This window comes from Dendrobates tinctorius, unplaced genomic scaffold, assembly GCF_039654945.1.
Source record: "Dendrobates tinctorius isolate UK_male_01 unplaced genomic scaffold, ASM3965494v1 ptg000323l, whole genome shotgun sequence".
NCBI lineage: Eukaryota > Metazoa > Chordata > Amphibia > Anura > Dendrobatidae > Dendrobates > Dendrobates tinctorius.
In genome coordinates, this window is record NW_027361990.1 from 1,392,034 (window position 1) to 1,409,245 (window position 17,212).

Genomic DNA, 17,212 nt, shown 5'->3' on the forward strand with positions numbered 1-17,212 from the left:
TGCAGACTGCTGTGCGCACCGTAGTGCAGATCGATGTGCAGACTGCTGTGCGCAACGTAGTGCAGATCGATGTGAAGACTGCTGTGCGCACCGTAGTGTAGATCGATGTGCAGACTGCTGTGCGCACCGTAGTGCAGATCAATGTGCAGACTGCTGTGTGCACCGTAGTGCAGATCACCCTGCAGACTGCTGTGCGCACCGTAGTGCAGATCAATGTGCAGACTGCTGTGTGCACCGTAGTGCAGATCACCCTGCAGACTGCTGTGTGCACCGTAGTGCAGATCACCCTGCAGACTGCTGTGTGCACCGTAGTGCAGATCACCCTGCAGACTGCTGTGTGCACCGTAGTGCAGATCATCCTGCAGACTGCTGTGCGCACCGTAGTGCAGATCGATGTGCAGACTGCTGTGAGCACCGTAGTGCAGATCGATGTGCAGACTGCTGTGCGCACCGTAGTGCAGATCATCCTGCAGACTGCTGTGCGCACCGTAGTGCAGATCGATGTGCAAACTGCTGTGCGCACCGTAGTGCAGATCGATGTGCAAACTGCTGTGTGCACCGTAGTGCAGATCGATGTGCAGACTGCTGTGTGCACCGTAGTGCAGATCGTCCGGCAGACTGCTGTGCGCACCGTAGTGCAGATCGATGTGCAGACTGCTGTGCGCACTGTAGTGCAGATCGTCCTGCAGACTGCTGTGCGCACCGTAGTGCAGATCGATGTGCAGACTGCTGTGCGCACCGTAATGCAGATCGATGTGCAGACTGCTGTGTGCACCGTAGTGCAGATCGTCCGGCAGACTGCTGTGCGCACCGTAGTGCAGATCGTCCGGCAGACTGCTGTGCGCACCGTAGTGCAGATCGATGTGCAGACTGCTGTGCCCACCGTAATGCAGATCGATGTGCAGACTGCTGTGCGCACCGTAGTGCAGATCGTCATGCAGACAGCTGTGCGCACCGTAGTGCAAATCGTCCTGCAGACTGCTGTGCGCACCGTAGTGCAGATCAATGTGCAGACTGCTGTGTGCACCGTAGTGCAGATCACCCTGCAGTCTGCTGTGCGCACCGTAGTGCAGATCAATGTGCAGACTGCTGTGTGCACCGTAGTGCAGATCACCCTGCAGTCTGCTGTGAGCACCGTAGTGCAGATCGATGTGCAGACTGCTGTGTGCACCGTAGTGCAGATCACCCTGCAGACTGCTGTGTGCACCGTAGTGCAGATCACCCTGCAGACTGCTGTGTGCACCGTAGTGCAGATCACCCTGCAGACTGCTGTGTGCACCGTAGTGCAGATCACCCTGCAGACTGCTGTGTGCACCGTAGTGCAGATCACCCTGCAGACTGCTGTGTGCACCGTAGTGCAGATCACCCTGCAGACTGCTGTGTGCACCGTAGTGCAGATCACCCTGCAGACTGCTGTGTGCACCGTAGTGCAGATCACCCTGCAGACTGCTGTGTGCACCGTAGTGCAGATCACCCTGCAGACTGCTGTGTGCACCGTAGTGCAGATCACCCTGCAGACTGCTGTGTGCACCGTAGTGCAGATCACCCTGCAGACTGCTGTGTGCACCGTAGTGCAGATCACCCTGCAGACTGCTGTGTGCACCGTAGTGCAGATCACCCTGCAGACTGCTGTGTGCACCGTAGTGCAGATCACCCTGCAGACTGCTGTGTGCACCGTAGTGCAGATCACCCTGCAGACTGCTGTGCGCACCGTAGTGCAGATCAATGTGCAGACTGCTGTGTGCACCGTAGTGCAGATCACCCTGCAGACTGCTGTGCGCACCGTAGTGCAGATCAATGTGCAGACTGCTGTGTGCACCGTAGTGCAGATCACCCTGCAGACTGCTGTGTGCACCGTAGTGCAGATCACCCTGCAGACTGCTGTGTGCACCGTAGTGCAGATCACCCTGCAGACTGCTGTGTGCACCGTAGTGCAGATCACCCTGCAGACTGCTGTGTGCACCGTAGTGCAGATCATCCTGCAGACTGCTGTGCGCACCGTAGTGCAGATCGATGTGCAGACTGCTGTGAGCACCGTAGTGCAGATCGATGTGCAGACTGCTGTGCGCACCGTAGTGCAGATCATCCTGCAGACTGCTGTGCGCACCGTAGTGCAGATCGATGTGCAAACTGCTGTGCGCACCGTAGTGCAGATCGATGTGCAAACTGCTGTGTGCACCGTAGTGCAGATCGATGTGCAGACTGCTGTGTGCACCGTAGTGCAGATCGTCCGGCAGACTGCTGTGCGCACCGTAGTGCAGATCGATGTGCAGACTGCTGTGCGCACTGTAGTGCAGATCGTCCTGCAGACTGCTGTGCGCACCGTAGTGCAGATCGATGTGCAGACTGCTGTGAGCACCGTAATGCAGATCGATGTGCAGACTGCTGTGTGCACCGTAGTGCAGATCGTCCGGCAGACTGCTGTGCGCACCGTAGTGCAGATCGTCCGGCAGACTGCTGTGCGCACCGTAGTGCAGATCGATGTGCAGACTGCTGTGCCCACCGTAATGCAGATCGATGTGCAGACTGCTGTGCGCACCGTAGTGCAGATCGTCATGCAGACAGCTGTGCGCACCGTAGTGCAAATCGTCCTGCAGACTGCTGTGCGCACCGTAGTGCAGATCAATGTGCAGACTGCTGTGTGCACCGTAGTGCAGATCACCCTGCAGTCTGCTGTGCGCACCGTAGTGCAGATCAATGTGCAGACTGCTGTGTGCACCGTAGTGCAGATCACCCTGCAGTCTGCTGTGAGCACCGTAGTGCAGATCGATGTGCAGACTGCTGTGTGCACCGTAGTGCAGATCACCCTGCAGACTGCTGTGTGCACCGTAGTGCAGATCACCCTGCAGACTGCTGTGTGCACCGTAGTGCAGATCACCCTGCAGACTGCTGTGTGCACCGTAGTGCAGATCACCCTGCAGACTGCTGTGTGCACCGTAGTGCAGATCACCCTGCAGACTGCTGTGTGCACCGTAGTGCAGATCACCCTGCAGACTGCTGTGTGCACCGTAGTGCAGATCACCCTGCAGACTGCTGTGTGCACCGTAGTGCAGATCACCCTGCAGACTGCTGTGTGCACCGTAGTGCAGATCACCCTGCAGACTGCTGTGTGCACCGTAGTGCAGATCACCCTGCAGACTGCTGTGTGCACCGTAGTGCAGATCACCCTGCAGACTGCTGTGTGCACCGTAGTGCAGATCACCCTGCAGACTGCTGTGTGCACCGTAGTGCAGATCATCCTGCAGACTGCTGTGCGCACCGTAGTGCAGATCGATGTGCAGACTGCTGTGAGCACCGTAGTGCAGATCGATGTGCAGACTGCTGTGTGCACCGTAGTGCAGATCGATGTGCAGACTGCTGTGTGCACCGTAGTGCAGATCATCCTGCAGACTGCTGTGTGCACCGTAGTGCAGATCATCCTGCAGACTGCTGTGTGCAACGTAGTGCAGATCACCCTGCAGACTGCTGTGTGCACCGTAGTGCAGATCATCCTGCAGACTGCTGTGTGCACCGTAGTGCAGATCATCCTGCAGACTGCTGTGCGCACCGTAGTGCAGATCGATGTGCAGACTGCTGTGAGCACCGTAGTGCAGATCGATGTGCAAACTGCTGTGTGCACCGTAGTGCAGATCGATGTGCAGACTGCTGTGCGCACTGTAGTGCAGATCGTCCTGCAGACTGCTGTGCGCACCGTAGTGCAGATCGATGTGCAGACTGCTGTGAGCACCGTAGTGCAGATCGTCCTGCAGACTGCTGTGCGCACCGTAGTGCAGATCGTCCTGCAGACTGCTGTGCGCACCGTAGTGCAGATCGATGTGCAAACTGCTGTGTGCACCGTAGTGCAGATCGATGTGCAGACTGCTGTGCGCACCGTAGTGCAGATCGTCCTGCAGACTGCTGTGCGCACCGTAGTGCAGATCGATGTGCAGACTGCTGTGAGCACCGTAGTGCAGATCGATGTGCAGACTGCTGTGTGCACCGTAGTGCAGATCGTCATGCAGACAGCTGTGCGCACCGTAGTGCAAATCGTCCTGCAGACTGCTGTGCGCACCGTAGTGCAGATCGTCCTGCAGACTGCTGTGCGCACCGTAGTGCAGATCGATGTGCAAACTGCTGTGTGCACCGTAGTGCAGATCGATGTGCAGACTGCTGTGCGCACCGTAGTGAAGATCGTCCTGCAGACAGCTGTGCGCACCGTAGTGCAGATCGATGTGCAGACTGCTGTGCGCACCGTAGTGCAGATCGTCCTGCAGACTGCTGTGCGCACCGTAGTGCAGATCGTCATGCAGACAGCTGTGCGCACCGTAGTGCAAATCGTCCTGCAGACTGCTGTGCGCACCGTAGTGCAGATCGATGTGCAGAATGCTGTGCGCACCGTAGTGTAGATCGCCGTGCAGACTGCTGTGCGCATCGTAGTGCAGATCAATGTGCAGACTGCTGTGCGCACTGTAGTGCAGATCACCCTGCAGACTGCTGTGTGCACCGTAGTGCAGATCGATGTGCAGACTGCTGTGCGCACTGTAGTGCAGATCATCCTGCAGACTGCTGTGTGCACCGTAGTGCAGATCGATGTGCAGACTGCTGTGCGCACCGTAGTGGAGATCGATGTGCAGACTGCTGTGCGCACCGTAGTGGAGATCGATGTGCAGACTGCTGTGCGCACCGTAGTGCAGATCAATGTGCAGACTGCTGTGTGCACCGTAGTGCAGATCATCCTGCAGACTGCTGTGCGCACCGTAGTGCAGATCGATGTGAAGACTGCTGTGCGCACCGTAGTGTAGATCGATGTGCAGACTGCTGTGCGCGCCGTAGTGTAGATCGATGTGCAGACTGCTGTGCGCGCCGTAGTGTAGATCGATGTGCAGACTGCTGTGCGCACCGTAGTGCAGATCGATGTGCAGACTGCTGTGCGCAACGTAGTGCAGATCGATGTGAAGACTGCTGTGCGCACCGTAGTGTAGATCGATGTGCAGACTGCTGTGCGCACCGTAGTGCAGATCAATGTGCAGACTGCTGTGTGCACCGTAGTGCAGATCACCCTGCAGACTGCTGTGCGCACCGTAGTGCAGATCAATGTGCAGACTGCTGTGTGCACCGTAGTGCAGATCACCCTGCAGACTGCTGTGTGCACCGTAGTGCAGATCACCCTGCAGACTGCTGTGTGCACCGTAGTGCAGATCACCCTGCAGACTGCTGTGTGCACCGTAGTGCAGATCATCCTGCAGACTGCTGTGCGCACCGTAGTGCAGATCGATGTGCAGACTGCTGTGAGCACCGTAGTGCAGATCGATGTGCAGACTGCTGTGCGCACCGTAGTGCAGATCATCCTGCAGACTGCTGTGCGCACCGTAGTGCAGATCGATGTGCAAACTGCTGTGCGCACCGTAGTGCAGATCGATGTGCAAACTGCTGTGTGCACCGTAGTGCAGATCGATGTGCAGACTGCTGTGTGCACCGTAGTGCAGATCGTCCGGCAGACTGCTGTGCGCACCGTAGTGCAGATCGATGTGCAGACTGCTGTGCGCACTGTAGTGCAGATCGTCCTGCAGACTGCTGTGCGCACCGTAGTGCAGATCGATGTGCAGACTGCTGTGCGCACCGTAATGCAGATCGATGTGCAGACTGCTGTGTGCACCGTAGTGCAGATCGTCCGGCAGACTGCTGTGCGCACCGTAGTGCAGATCGTCCGGCAGACTGCTGTGCGCACCGTAGTGCAGATCGATGTGCAGACTGCTGTGCCCACCGTAATGCAGATCGATGTGCAGACTGCTGTGCGCACCGTAGTGCAGATCGTCATGCAGACAGCTGTGCGCACCGTAGTGCAAATCGTCCTGCAGACTGCTGTGCGCACCGTAGTGCAGATCAATGTGCAGACTGCTGTGTGCACCGTAGTGCAGATCACCCTGCAGTCTGCTGTGCGCACCGTAGTGCAGATCAATGTGCAGACTGCTGTGTGCACCGTAGTGCAGATCACCCTGCAGTCTGCTGTGAGCACCGTAGTGCAGATCGATGTGCAGACTGCTGTGTGCACCGTAGTGCAGATCACCCTGCAGACTGCTGTGTGCACCGTAGTGCAGATCACCCTGCAGACTGCTGTGTGCACCGTAGTGCAGATCACCCTGCAGACTGCTGTGTGCACCGTAGTGCAGATCACCCTGCAGACTGCTGTGTGCACCGTAGTGCAGATCACCCTGCAGACTGCTGTGTGCACCGTAGTGCAGATCACCCTGCAGACTGCTGTGTGCACCGTAGTGCAGATCACCCTGCAGACTGCTGTGTGCACCGTAGTGCAGATCACCCTGCAGACTGCTGTGTGCACCGTAGTGCAGATCACCCTGCAGACTGCTGTGTGCACCGTAGTGCAGATCACCCTGCAGACTGCTGTGTGCACCGTAGTGCAGATCACCCTGCAGACTGCTGTGTGCACCGTAGTGCAGATCACCCTGCAGACTGCTGTGTGCACCGTAGTGCAGATCACCCTGCAGACTGCTGTGTGCACCGTAGTGCAGATCACCCTGCAGACTGCTGTGTGCACCGTAGTGCAGATCACCCTGCAGACTGCTGTGCGCACCGTAGTGCAGATCAATGTGCAGACTGCTGTGTGCACCGTAGTGCAGATCACCCTGCAGACTGCTGTGCGCACCGTAGTGCAGATCAATGTGCAGACTGCTGTGTGCACCGTAGTGCAGATCACCCTGCAGACTGCTGTGTGCACCGTAGTGCAGATCACCCTGCAGACTGCTGTGTGCACCGTAGTGCAGATCACCCTGCAGACTGCTGTGTGCACCGTAGTGCAGATCACCCTGCAGACTGCTGTGTGCACCGTAGTGCAGATCATCCTGCAGACTGCTGTGCGCACCGTAGTGCAGATCGATGTGCAGACTGCTGTGAGCACCGTAGTGCAGATCGATGTGCAGACTGCTGTGCGCACCGTAGTGCAGATCATCCTGCAGACTGCTGTGCGCACCGTAGTGCAGATCGATGTGCAAACTGCTGTGCGCACCGTAGTGCAGATCGATGTGCAAACTGCTGTGTGCACCGTAGTGCAGATCGATGTGCAGACTGCTGTGTGCACCGTAGTGCAGATCGTCCGGCAGACTGCTGTGCGCACCGTAGTGCAGATCGATGTGCAGACTGCTGTGCGCACTGTAGTGCAGATCGTCCTGCAGACTGCTGTGCGCACCGTAGTGCAGATCGATGTGCAGACTGCTGTGAGCACCGTAATGCAGATCGATGTGCAGACTGCTGTGTGCACCGTAGTGCAGATCGTCCGGCAGACTGCTGTGCGCACCGTAGTGCAGATCGTCCGGCAGACTGCTGTGCGCACCGTAGTGCAGATCGATGTGCAGACTGCTGTGCCCACCGTAATGCAGATCGATGTGCAGACTGCTGTGCGCACCGTAGTGCAGATCGTCATGCAGACAGCTGTGCGCACCGTAGTGCAAATCGTCCTGCAGACTGCTGTGCGCACCGTAGTGCAGATCAATGTGCAGACTGCTGTGTGCACCGTAGTGCAGATCACCCTGCAGTCTGCTGTGCGCACCGTAGTGCAGATCAATGTGCAGACTGCTGTGTGCACCGTAGTGCAGATCACCCTGCAGTCTGCTGTGAGCACCGTAGTGCAGATCGATGTGCAGACTGCTGTGTGCACCGTAGTGCAGATCACCCTGCAGACTGCTGTGTGCACCGTAGTGCAGATCACCCTGCAGACTGCTGTGTGCACCGTAGTGCAGATCACCCTGCAGACTGCTGTGTGCACCGTAGTGCAGATCACCCTGCAGACTGCTGTGTGCACCGTAGTGCAGATCACCCTGCAGACTGCTGTGTGCACCGTAGTGCAGATCACCCTGCAGACTGCTGTGTGCACCGTAGTGCAGATCACCCTGCAGACTGCTGTGTGCACCGTAGTGCAGATCACCCTGCAGACTGCTGTGTGCACCGTAGTGCAGATCACCCTGCAGACTGCTGTGTGCACCGTAGTGCAGATCACCCTGCAGACTGCTGTGTGCACCGTAGTGCAGATCACCCTGCAGACTGCTGTGTGCACCGTAGTGCAGATCACCCTGCAGACTGCTGTGTGCACCGTAGTGCAGATCATCCTGCAGACTGCTGTGCGCACCGTAGTGCAGATCGATGTGCAGACTGCTGTGAGCACCGTAGTGCAGATCGATGTGCAGACTGCTGTGTGCACCGTAGTGCAGATCGATGTGCAGACTGCTGTGTGCACCGTAGTGCAGATCATCCTGCAGACTGCTGTGTGCACCGTAGTGCAGATCATCCTGCAGACTGCTGTGTGCAACGTAGTGCAGATCACCCTGCAGACTGCTGTGTGCACCGTAGTGCAGATCATCCTGCAGACTGCTGTGTGCACCGTAGTGCAGATCATCCTGCAGACTGCTGTGCGCACCGTAGTGCAGATCGATGTGCAGACTGCTGTGAGCACCGTAGTGCAGATCGATGTGCAAACTGCTGTGTGCACCGTAGTGCAGATCGATGTGCAGACTGCTGTGCGCACTGTAGTGCAGATCGTCCTGCAGACTGCTGTGCGCACCGTAGTGCAGATCGATGTGCAGACTGCTGTGAGCACCGTAGTGCAGATCGATGTGCAGACTGCTGTGTGCACCGTAGTGCAGATCGTCCTGCAGACTGCTGTGTGCACCGTAGTGCAGATCGTCCTGCAGACTGCTGTGCGCACCGTAGTGCAGATCGTCCTGCAGACTGCTGTGTGCACCGTAGTGCAGATCGTCCTGCAGACTGCTGTGCGCACCGTAGTGCAGATCGTTGTGCAAACTGCTGTGTGCACCGTAGTGCAGATCATCCTGCAGACTGCTGTGCGCACCGTAGTGCAGATCGTCCTGCAGACTGCTGTGCGCACCGTAGTGCAGATCGATGTGCAGACTGCTGTGAGCACCGTAGTGCAGATCGATGTGCAGACTGCTGTGAGCACCGTAGTGCAGATCGATGTGCAGACTGCTGTGCGCACCGTAGTGCAGATCGATGTGCAGACTGCTGTGCCCAACGTAATGCAGATCGATGTGCAGACTGCTGTGCGCACCGTAGTGCAGATCGTCATGCAGACTGCTGTGCGCACCGTAGTGCAGATCGATGTGCAGACTGCTGTGAGCACCGTAGTGCAGATCGATGTGCAGACTGCTGTGCCCAACGTAATGCAGATCGATGTGCAGACTGCTGTGCGCACCGTAGTGCAGATCGTCATGCAGACTGCTGTGCGCACCGTAGTGCAGATCGATGTGCAGACTGCTGTGTGCACCGTAGTGCAGATCGATGTGCAGACTGCTGTGAGCACCGTAGTGCAGATCGATGTGCAGACTGCTGTGCCCAACGTAATGCAGATCGATGTGCAGACTGCTGTGCGCACCGTAGTGCAAATCGTCCTGCAGACTGCTGTGCGCACCGTAGTGCAGATCGATGTGCAGACTGCTGTGCGCACCGTAGTGCAGATCGATGTGCAGACTGCTGTGCGCACCGTAGTGCAGATCGATGTGCAGACTGCTGTGCGCACCGTAGTGCAGATCGATGTGCAGACTGCTGTGCGCACCATAGTGCAGATCGATGTGCAGACTGCTGTGAGCACCGTAGTGCAGATCGATGTGCAGACTGCTGTGCCCAACGTAATGCAGATCGATGTGCAGACTGCTGTGCGCACCGTAGTGCAGATCGTCATGCAGACTGCTGTGCGCACCGTAGTGCAGATCGATGTGCAGACTGCTGTGAGCACCGTAGTGCAGATCGATGTGCAGACTGCTGTGTGCACCGTAGTGCAGATCGATGTGCAGACTGCTGTGAGCACCGTAGTGCAGATCGATGTGCAGACTGCTGTGCCCAACGTAATGCAGATCGATGTGCAGACTGCTGTGCGCACCGTAGTGCAAATCGTCCTGCAGACTGCTGTGCGCACCGTAGTGCAGATCGATGTGCAGACTGCTGTGCGCACCGTAGTGCAGATCGATGTGCAGACTGCTGTGCGCACCATAGTGCAGATCGATGTGCAGACTGCTGTGCGCACCGTAGTGCAGATCGATGTGCAGACTGCTGTGCGCACCGTAGTGCAGATCGTCCTGCAGACTGCTGTGCGCACCGTAGATCACCGTGCACAGTGTGTATGAACTCATATACCGCCATACATCATTACCAGTTGTTCTCGTTCCAGCTCCTCTCTGAACCGGTCCTGGAGCTCCATGTGGGTGTCGTGGCGTTTCCGCTCCTCCTGCGCAGCGCGGGCAGCAGCCTCCTGCAATTGCTGTAAAAAAAAAATAAAAAAAAAAAAGCACAGAAAAGTGTTAGAATACCGCACAACTCTTGAGGGATGTCGCAGAACCCAGCGCCTCTCAGGGGTCTTGGAAAGCTGTGTGACAACTCGCGAGGTGGATGTAAAGGCAACAACATCGATCAAAACGAAACTGTGCTAGAATACTGATAAAGCAGAGCTGGGGCCCCAAGGCCCGTGCCTCTCACCATCCGCACTTGCTCCAGCTCCAGCTGCTTCATCTCGTTGGACGTCTGCAGCTCCTTCATCTTCTGCTCCAGCTCCTCCTGCTCGGCCTGCAGCTTCTGCCGCTGCGCTTTCCTCTTCTGCCGGGCGTCTCTGTGCGGCGAGGCGATGCCCAACTTCCTCAGGTTGACAACAGTCTGAATATCTGCAGGGAAAACATTAAAGGCATATTCCCAAGTATCTAAGTGCAGGGGCCACAACTAGGACCCCCAACATTCCCAACAGTTTGCGTATGCTTATCTTAAAGAATCGATGGTCGCGCATGCGCTCTGCTGTCTCCGCCACTCCCAAGACTATAAAGAGCGAAGCATCGCACAACCTTTGCTCCAGGAGACACGGGACACCCACACATTGTAAATTGGGGGACCCCCACATGTCTGGACCCCGTGATCCTGGACTGTGCATGAGACAGAGTCGCCGCGGCTCCGCTCCGGTCACACGCGGCAGAGTCGCCGCGGCTCCGCTCCGGTCACACGCGGCAGAGTCGCCGCGGCTCCGCTCCGGTCACACGCGGCAGAGTCGCCGCGGCTCTGCTCACCTTGTATCCACTCCTGCTTCTTCTTCTTGTCGGAGGCGCTGATCTCATAGCTTTTTTCCACACATTTCACAAGGAACAGACATTTCTTCCCTTCTCTGTCCGGCAATGACTGAAAGACAAGGATAATGTGATCTGATAGTGGCTGGATTCCTCCACTGCGGTGTCAGTGTGCACTGCAGTTCTCGCATTCCCTTCATGCTCGGGGTGACGGCGTACAATGCCGGCACCTTACCTCCACGCAGCAGTTCCCATCCAGGCTGATGTCCCCCTTCTTGTCTTTCAGATCCTCGCTGACGTAATAGAACATGACGTTGGGCTTCAGGACAAACCAGCGCTCCGTCCAATTCTTCCGCTTGTGGCCTTTCTTCCACAGATAACCCTATGGTGAGGAACGAGACGACAATTATAACATTCCTCTTTTTCTGGATATTTATTACTGGCCCTTAATTAATTAAGCGATTATTCGTATAACTGCAGGATTTTCTTTGTTACAGGAAAATATAAAATAAACTGGGAAAAATATTAGCAAAATAATGTGAATTATGCAAATTGTCTCTTCAGAGAGGAAGAGGACTAGGACTCTAGTGCCACCTATTGGAGGTAGCAATCCTAAAAGTCAATGTTGACCCTTTAACGAGCCTCGTTACATGACTTAGGATAAAAGCCAAGCCAGAATCTCCATTTGCAGACACTGTGTTTCGGGGTACTGCCCATCATCAGTGCAAAGTGTGAGATCTGGTTTGGCTGTGAGAGAGGCGTCTGACCGATATCCAAGAAGTATCATTTCTCCTTGCGGAGAATGACATGCTAAGCATGTCGAGGTGAGGAGACTTAAAGCCGCAATGCTAAATGTTAAAGGGTCAACATTGACTTTTAGGATTGCTACCTCCAATAGGTGGCACTAGAGTTCTAGTCCTCTTCCTCTCTGAAGAGACAATTTGCATAATTAGCATATTTCCCAGAGGAGCATTGCGGCTTTAAGTCTCCTCACCTCGACATGCTTAGCATGTCATTCTCCGCAAGGAGAAATGATACTTCTTGGATAAAATAATGTGAAAAATACAATAAAATGTAATAACCAGATGCAGTTTGTTTATCTCACCAGCAGAGGGCATCAGAGTCATACAAAAGATCTCCAGCTCCCCGCAGGACACAATTCAGACAAGACCAGTGACCGCGGCGGCGTCTGAGCCTCAGTTATTGGATCTCAGACTATCAATCTCACCAATTAGCCTACAATCTTCCAAAGAGGCAGGAAACAGGCTGTTTACCGGACAGCAGAATGCAGGATCAATCAACTACAGGATTATCACCCAGCTTTCCAAAAGTCCTGAGTGGCGAATATGCAGCAATGCAAAGTGATCCTCACCTGCTTTAAAATGTCCAGGACTAGCTCATTAAACACTTCATTGATGGCCATGGACACGGTGGTGGAGTCGGTGCCTTTACTGAACTGACCGCTGCCGATCAGCTCGATGAGCTCCCAGACGGAGAGTCCCTTCTGCTTATCATGGAGGCTGATCTTATAGTCCTCAAACAAGGCCTGCTGCCAACCACTGCCCATCGCCTCCGTCAGCTTCTTCAGGAGATATTCAATCTACAAAAAAGGAACTTCTTGTTAGAAAGTCAGACGATCATTGTACACTACATACAATACATGATCCTATACCCCAGAGCTGCACTCACTATTCTGCTGGTGCAGTCACTGTGTACATACATTACATTACTGATCCTGAGTTACATCCAGTATTATACCCCAGAGCTGCACTCACTATTCTGCTGGTGCAGTCACTGTGTACATACATTACATTACTGATCCTGAGTTACATCCTGTATTATACTCCAGAGCTGCACTCACTATTCTGCTGGTGCAGTCACTGTGTACATACATTACATTACTGATCCTGAGTTACATCCTGTATTATACTCCAGAGCTGCACTCACTATTCTGCTGGTGCAGTCACTGTGTACATACATTACTGATCCTGAGTTACATCCTGTATTATACCCCAGAGCTGCACTCACTATTCTGCTGGTGCAGTCACTGTGTACATACATTACATTACTGATCCTGAGTTACCTCCTGTATTATACTCCAGAGCTGCACTCACTATTCTGCTGGTGCAGTCACTGTGTACATACATTACTGATCCTGAGTTACCTCCTGTTTTATACTCCAGAGCTGCACTCACTATTCTGCTGGTGCAGTCACTGTGTACATACATTACTGATCCTGAGTTACCTCCTGTATTATACTCCAGAGCTGCACTCATTATTCTGCTGGTGCAGTCACTGTGCACATACATTACATTACTGATCCTGAGTTACATCCTGTATTATACTCCAGAGCTGCACTCACTATTCTGCTGGTGCAGTCACTGTGTACATACATTACATTACTGATCCTGAGTTACATCCTGTATTATACTCCAGAGCTGCACTCACTATTCTGCTGGTGCAGTCACTGTGTACATACATTACTGATCCTGAGTTACATCCTGTATTATACTCCAGAGCTGCACTCACTATTCTGCTGGTGCAGTCACTGTGTACATACATTACATTACTGATCCTGAGTTACCTCCTGTATTATACTCCAGAGCTGCACTCACTATTCTGCTGGTGCAGTCACTGTGTACATACATTACTGATCCTGAGTTACCTCCTGTATTATACTCCAGAGCTGCACTCACTATTCTGCTGGTGCAGTCACTGTGTACATACATTACATTACTGATCCTGAGTTACCTCCTGTATTATACTCCAGAGCTGCACTCACTATTCTGCTGGTGCAGTCACTGTGTACATACATTACTGATCCTGAGTTACCTCCTGTATTATACTCCAGAGCTGCACTCACTATTCTGCTGGTGCAGTCACTGTGTACATACATTACTGATCCTGAGTTACATCCTGTATTATACTCCAGAGCTGCACTCACTATTCTGCTGGTGCAGTCACTGTGTACATACATTACTGATCCTGAGTTACCTCCTGTATTATACCCCAGAACTGCACTCACTATTCTGCTGGTGCAGTCACTGTGTACACACATTACTGATCCTGAGTTACATCCTGTATTATACTCCAGAGCTGCACTCACTATTCTTCTGGTGCAATCATTATGTACATACATTACATTACTGATCCTGAGTTACCACCTGTATTATACTCCAGAGCTGCACTCACTATTCTGCTGGTGCAGTCACTGTGTACATACATTACTGATCCTGAGTTACATCCTGTATTATACTCCAGAGCTGCACTCACTATTCTGCTGGTGCAGTCACTGTGTACATACATTACATTACTGATCCTGAGTTACATCCTGTATTATACTCCAGAGCTGCACTCACTATTCTGCTGGTGCAGTCACTGTGTACATACATTACATTACTGATCCTGAGTTACCTCCTGTATTATACTCCAGAGCTGCACTCACTATTCTGCTGGTGCAGTCACTGTGTACATTACATATCCTGAGTTACATCCTGTATTATACCCCAGAGCTGCACTCACTATTCTGCTGGTGCAGTCACTGTGTACATACATTACTGATCCTGAGTTACATCCTGTATTATACTCCAGAGCTGCACTCCCTATTCTGCTGGTGCAGTCACTGTGTACATACATTACTGATCCTGAGTTACATCCTGTATTATACACCAGAGCTGCACTCCCTATTCTGCTGGTGCAGTCACTGTGTACATACATTACTGATCCTGAGTTACATCCTGTATTATACTCCAGAGCTGCACTCACTATTCTGCTGGTGCAGTCACTGTATACACACATTACATTACTGATCCTAAGTTACCTCCTGTATACTCCAGAGCTGCACTCACTATTCTGCAGTCACTGTGTACATACATTACTGATCCTGAGTTACATCCTGTATTATATTCAGGAGCTGTACTTGTGAGAACTTTCTCATGCAGTGGTGATGGAGTAAGTGAGATCACCTGGGCTCAGAGCTATACACTTCGGGAGCGATTACCTCCGGTCAGTGAATTGCCGTCTGTCCTTGAGAACAGTCACATACGTGACTGCTCTCAAAGTCATCAGGATCATCGTGAGACATTATGAATTAGTATCTTATCTATGGACAAGTGAGGAATATTCTTGTTTATTATTTTAATTCTGTTACAGGGGACATTGGCTTCAGTGGCTTTGGCGTTCGATAAGTATGGCTTAATTTATATTCATTAAAGGAGTCTGTGTCTTTCTTTCAAATAAAGGACTTTTTTCTGGGTGTCTTTGTTTTTATACAATATGACTATGGGGTTAGTAATGGGGGTGTCTTATAGACGCTTATCCATTACTTACCTCAGGGCTTGATGTCACCTGACAATACATTGACCCCCCCAACTATCACCACACTTGCCACAGCACCAGGGCAAGTGGGAAGAGCGAGGCTAAGCGCCATAATTGGCTCATCCTATAGAGGCGCTTTTTCTGGGGAGGCTGGGAGCTGGTGTTTTTAGCCTGGAAAGGGGCCAATATCTATGGCCGCTTCTGAGGCTATTAATATTAAAACACAGCTGTCTGCCCAGCCTTAGCAGGTTAGATTTTATAAGGGGAACCTACATCATTTTTTTCTGGGGTCGGATATCCCTTAGCTGGTTATGAAAATTAGCAGGCGAATCCTCTGATCACTGAACCGCGTGGAGTCACCGTGTCCAATACATTCTAGCGATGCAATTTCTCTTACGGAGGGCTCGCATCTCCACAAAAGAAACTGACATGCTGAGGTCTGGAAAGACGCTCCGCTTGTCCGTCTCCACGGGTGAGCCATGGGCATCTGTGGACGCATAGTGGGCATGGGATTTCTAGAAATCCCATCCACTATGCTGTAACATCTGGACGCAGCAATTACTGATCGTGGACCCGGACCTTTACACTGCTGAGATCCTCAGGGGAGGGGCTAATGAGCTTCTGTTTACACCCCTGAGCAACATGACGATTCTAATAGATTGAGAATTAAGTGGAAGGATTTTATGAAGATATTTATCCTTGTTTATACATAAGAAAACATCTAATATATAAAGCTCAAAGTGTGTGTATGTGTATATGTCCGGGATAGGCACCCGCACCGTCGCAGCTACAGCCACAAAATTTGGCACAGTCACACGTCTGGACCCCGAGAGCGTCCTAAGCTATGTTGTGAGGCGAAATTTTAACCCCGCGCGTTCCAATTCACCAAACAATTTTGCCCCGTCTACATACTGGGGAAAGTGTGCGCGTCAAGCCACGCCCCTCATTATGATGTCACAATGGTTGACTATGGGATGGAGGATATGTATGATGGGTATATGGGCATGGGACTATGGGATGGAGGATATGTATGATGGGTATATGGGCACGGGACTGTGGGATGGAGGATATGTATGATGGGTATATGGGCACGGGACTGTGGGATGGAGGATATGTATGATGGGTATATGGGCATGGGACTGTGGGATGGAGGATATGTATGATGGGTATATGGGCATGGGACTATGGGATGGAGGATGTGTGATGGGTATATGGGCAAGGGACTATGGGATGGAGGATATGTATGATGGGTATATGGGCACAGGACTATAGGATGGAGGATATGTATGATGGGTATATGGGCACGGGACTATGGGATGGAGGATATGTATGATGGGTATATGGGCACAGGACTATGGGATGGAGGATATGTATGATGGGTATATGGGCACGGGACTATGGGATGGACGATATGTATGATGGGTATATGGGCACAGGACTATGGGATGGAGGATATGTATGATGGGTATATGGGCACGGGACTATGGGATGGAGGATATGTATGATGGGTATATGGGCACAGGACTATGGGATGGAGGATATGTATGATGGGTATATGGGCACGGGACTATGGGATGGACGATATGTATGATGGGTATATGGGCACTGCACTATGGGATGGAGGATATGTATGATGGGTATATGGGCACGGGACTATGGGATGGAGGATATGTATGATGGGTATATGGGCACGGGACTATGGGATGGAGGATATGTATGATGGGTATATGGGCACGGGACTATGAGATGGAGGATATGTATGATGGGTATATGGGCACGGGACTATGGGATGGAGGATGTGTGATTGGTATATGGGCACGGGACTATGGGATGGAGGATGTGTGATG

The 17,212-nt window shown here is 52.9% G+C and overlaps 1 protein-coding gene across 1 annotated transcript in view; it reads right to left on the reverse strand.

The window, feature by feature from the left end:
• The window catches only part of SWAP70 (switching B cell complex subunit SWAP70), an 81,533-nt gene that overhangs the window by 23,077 nt on the left and 41,244 nt on the right, over positions 1 to 17,212 (reverse strand). The window contains exons 4-8 of the mRNA XM_073561633.1: positions 12,421 to 12,648; positions 11,284 to 11,430; positions 11,052 to 11,160; positions 10,477 to 10,658; positions 10,154 to 10,261 (exon numbers count right to left, since the gene is read on the reverse strand). Of these exons, the coding sequence (XP_073417734.1) occupies positions 10,154 to 10,261; positions 10,477 to 10,658; positions 11,052 to 11,160; positions 11,284 to 11,430; positions 12,421 to 12,648 (774 nt within the window). The remainder of the gene's footprint in view (positions 1 to 10,153; positions 10,262 to 10,476; positions 10,659 to 11,051; positions 11,161 to 11,283; positions 11,431 to 12,420; positions 12,649 to 17,212) is intronic.